Here is a 3811-nt window from a genome sequence, read left to right on the forward strand (position 1 = left end):
GAGACTGTGGCAACTTATTACTTAAGAGGAAAGCAAATGACCTGCAATCCACCCCTTAAATGACCACGTCACCCTTGCGTTCTTTTATTCCTAGTTTAGCACCACTGTCTTTGTTGGGTGAGATTGTTTTTGGAACACTAGACCTTGAATGTATCAAGCAGCTCAAAGCCATGACCACCCTGCATTCTCCTGTACTAAAGAGTCTCTCTCACCAATACGCTCAAGAGAGCCATGATTAAATTCTCATATCAGACAGCATGCTTCCAAACACCGTTCTCTGGTGAATGTTCCTCACGGATGTGTTCTCTCTGATGTACTCACAGGGTTTGGCCAACTGACCTGGACGTGGTCAACAGCCCTGACCTCCAACACAGCCATCCACCATTCCAACTGATTGGGAGATGTTTCCCTTCAAGGTGAGCAAGTGGATGGGACTGGCCTGCCTCCGATCACTGGTGCTGCCCTCGCCCAGTATTCGTCAGAAGAAATTAATACACAAGCTGCAGGAGGAAAAGGCTTTTCGAGAAGAGATGAAAATTTTCCATGAGAAAATCGAAGACTTCAGGGAAGAGATCTGGGAGTTCCGAGGCAAGATCAGGGCTTTCCGGGGCCAGATCCTGGGTTTTTGGGAAGAAGAGAGACCTTTCTGGGAAGAAGAAAAAATCTTCTGGAAGGAAGAAAAAACCTTCTGGGAAATGGAAAAATCTTTCCGGGAAGAAGAGAAGACTTTCTGGAAAAAATACAGAACCTTCTGGAAGGAGGACAAGGCATTCTGGAGAGAGGATAATGCTTTATGGGAAAGAGACCGGAATCTTCTTCAGGAGGACAAGGCTCTATGGGAGGAGGAAAAAGCCTTGTGGATAGAGGAAAGAGCCCTGCTTGCAGAAGAAAAGGCTTTGTGGGAAGATAAGAAGTCCCTCTGGGAGGAAGAGAATGCCCTCTGGGAGGAAGAAAAAGCCCTCTGGGTGGAAGGTGGTGGTTTCCATCTCCTTGGGGAACAGAGGCACCAAAATGGTCCCTACAATGCCAATGAAGAGCCACAGTCAACATCCTTCCCCCGGGGCCGTGCTTAGTGGACACTGAACAGAGAGGGTCATGGGGTGCAGACATCACTGGTTGGACTGAAATCCAGGGTGACCCCATGTACTAGAAGAAATAGACACTAATTTGTCTCTTTGCCATGAAAGAGATAATAAAGTCCTGAAGAGAGGTTTGACAAAGCAGCTCTTCGAGGAAGGTTGGCCTCATTCTTTCTGCCACNCCATCTGATTCTGTGATTTTTTTTACTCAATCCTCTAGATTATCACTGGCCCCTGGGGTTGGCTTCAGATAGTTCCCATTGTCCTTTGCCTGTGTGGGTGTTTGTAAGGTTGCATAAAAGAGACTCAACGTCAGGCTGAGACATACAGGGACAGAGAGGAGCTGAGACATCCTGCCTCTGCCACCCTGTGGGGGTGACCTCTTCTTTACTTTGGCTAGTCTGGGAGGCCTGACTTGGGCTGACAGACCTCTAGAGGTTTTCCACACTCCTGGAAGTGGGAGAAAGGGGCTTTGACAGTGTCCAGNGGCTCAAGAACACTTTTTAAAAGCACTAACCTTTTCTGAGAATGGAGAAAAAAGTAGACTGGACAGATAATCTAGGAACCATGACAGTCTTGTCTCTGTGTTCTTGCACTCAGATAGGTTTCCCTGTATGTGACTCTAGATTGTCAGTTCCTTAGCCCTGCCCTGCTAACTTGTGTAAGCTTTCCCATTACTCTGGGTTGAAAAAAAATTATGACATCCATTGATGAGAGAACAGAGATCCAGAAAGGCAAAGTGATTGCATGTGGCCAGGAAAAGAACATATCTACTCTGCCCTGGGACCCAGCTCCTTCTCTAATGCATGGTAGCTCTTTAGAGGCCACTTACCATTAGAGGTAGTGAGTCTAGTAAGGGAGTCTAGTCACAAGGGCTTTGTCCTTGAAGGGCACAATATTTAACACAGGCATCAAAGCAACAGACCAAGCAGCCATGGATCAAGACCTCCCAAGCTGTAGTCCCAAATAAACTTTCCAATTTAGAAGGTGATTGATCACCTTGGGTATTGAGTGAAGTAATGAAAAACTGGCTGACATGTAGAGAGAACAAGATGATGGTTTAGACGATCAGATTTCAAGAGTGATCGCTGAGGCTCATACCCAAGAAAATCTAGACTGAATGTGGTATGGGAAGTGACAGGAGCACACAGAGCAGCAAAATGGAAAGATCAAGCAGGACCCAGATGCTACCAAAGGGGGGGGGNNNAATCAGAAAGTGGTTAACACCAAATGAAAGCTAAAGAACAAGAAGTACGACTCAGCAGTAAAGCGTTTGCTTAGCATGTGTGAGGTGGTAGTTTTCATTCCGAGGCTGCAAAGACATATGGAACAGAAAATCAAAAGCAATTTGAAGCAGGAATTAGAAGGACACGCTGAATAGAATTGGCCCTCTTCTCAATTTCCCATAGAGACTACTGGAAGCAACAACTGTCCATTGATGAGTGCCCGGAAAAGCTATCCAGAGAGGGTGTGGGTCTCACTGATTTTCTTTTACCCAGTACACAGTAGTAACCTTTGGCTGTCTCAGGTTCTGCTCTTCCAGATCTAGGTAAGAAAATGAGCAGGTCAACGAGCCAGTGCATCTATACATGGTGAAGGCCGGGGGAGACAGACGCATGGAGGGATTCCTTACCTTTCTCTTAAGCTATTTGAAAGCATGAGTGGGAGCTCNTTAGAAAGGTTTCCTAGAGGGGAAGATGGCTTTGAGAGTCTTACAAGAGAGTAGGGATGATCTGGAGACTAAGCCATAGGGTGCATTCCAGATATAGAGAATGGAAAAGCACAGAGCTTTGAGGAACTGCACACGCTTAGTTAAATGCCAGGGTGGAGTCGGGGGCACAGACTAAGGAGTTATAAGTACTGGTTGGGTGATCCAGGAGCAGTGTGGGCAACAGAGAGCCACTGAGGGGTGGCAGGAGAAGGGATGATGTATTTATACTTAAATGTAAGGTATTATTNGGTGCTAGAGACCAAATCCAATGTCTCGCATATGNTAGAGGAATTCACCACCACTGTTACACCTCCAGCTCGGGCTTCAGTCTTAGAAACAGCATCTGATTGTTCACATGGAACTCACAGAGAAATAGCATGGACCTCACCTGGGAGCATCTCATAGATATAGAATCATAGGCCTTGATCCAATCTATTGAATTGGGGTNCTNTTTAATGAGGTCCCTGANTTAATTGTGTGCCTTTCAATTTGGCAGCATATTTCTGTAATATGAATGAGCATAGGAGAGGGCAGTGGGAAAATGGTGAGAGCATTCATCTGGCCACAGCAGGATCCAAGGAAAGGTGATGGATTGGGGTGAAGCAGCAGCAGGGTTGGGATAGAGAGAAACCACATCTTGGATAGCCATTGAGAGGCAGACCGGTATCTGTGTGCCGAGGGATGGATGGGATTTGAGGATATAGGAGAAGCAGATAACCAAGATGTGGGTTCCTCANAGACAATGAAGGAGCCATTGTGCCTGTCTGTCACTAAGATACAAAGGGATCAGGAAAGTGAAGAGTTTAATCTGGGACATGAAAGATTGCAGGTCTCCATAACTTGTCTTGTCAGTGCTTGGATTCCCCTGGAGCTGGACTTGTAGGCAGTTGTGGGCTATCCAATATGGGTTTTGAAACTCTAGACCTCTGGAAATGAAACTCTAGACCTCTGGGATAGTAGCAAGCACTCTTAAGTAGCAAGTGCCTTCTCTTCAGCCATGTCACCAACGACTTTTTTTTTT

At 46.2% G+C, this 3811-nt stretch overlaps 1 protein-coding gene across 4 annotated transcripts in view; it reads left to right on the forward strand.

The window, feature by feature from the left end:
• The window catches only part of Ccdc70 (coiled-coil domain containing 70), a 4506-nt gene extending 3246 nt beyond the window's left edge, over positions 1-1260 (forward strand). For 2 of the 4 annotated variants that reach the window (XM_021170837.1, XM_021170838.2), the window contains exon 2: positions 324-1240. In XM_021170837.1, coding sequence (XP_021026496.1) covers positions 402-1073 — 672 coding nt within the window. In that variant the 5' untranslated portion in view covers positions 324-401 and the 3' untranslated portion in view covers positions 1074-1240. Of the gene's footprint in view, positions 1-323 lie in introns of all 4 variants that reach the window. The other 2 variants (XM_021170836.2, XM_021170835.1) reach the window with 2 other exon arrangements.
• Positions 1261-3811: the final 2551 nt, after the last annotated feature.

Source organism: Mus caroli, chromosome 8, assembly GCF_900094665.2.
Source record: "Mus caroli chromosome 8, CAROLI_EIJ_v1.1, whole genome shotgun sequence".
Lineage (NCBI taxonomy): Eukaryota > Metazoa > Chordata > Mammalia > Rodentia > Muridae > Mus > Mus caroli.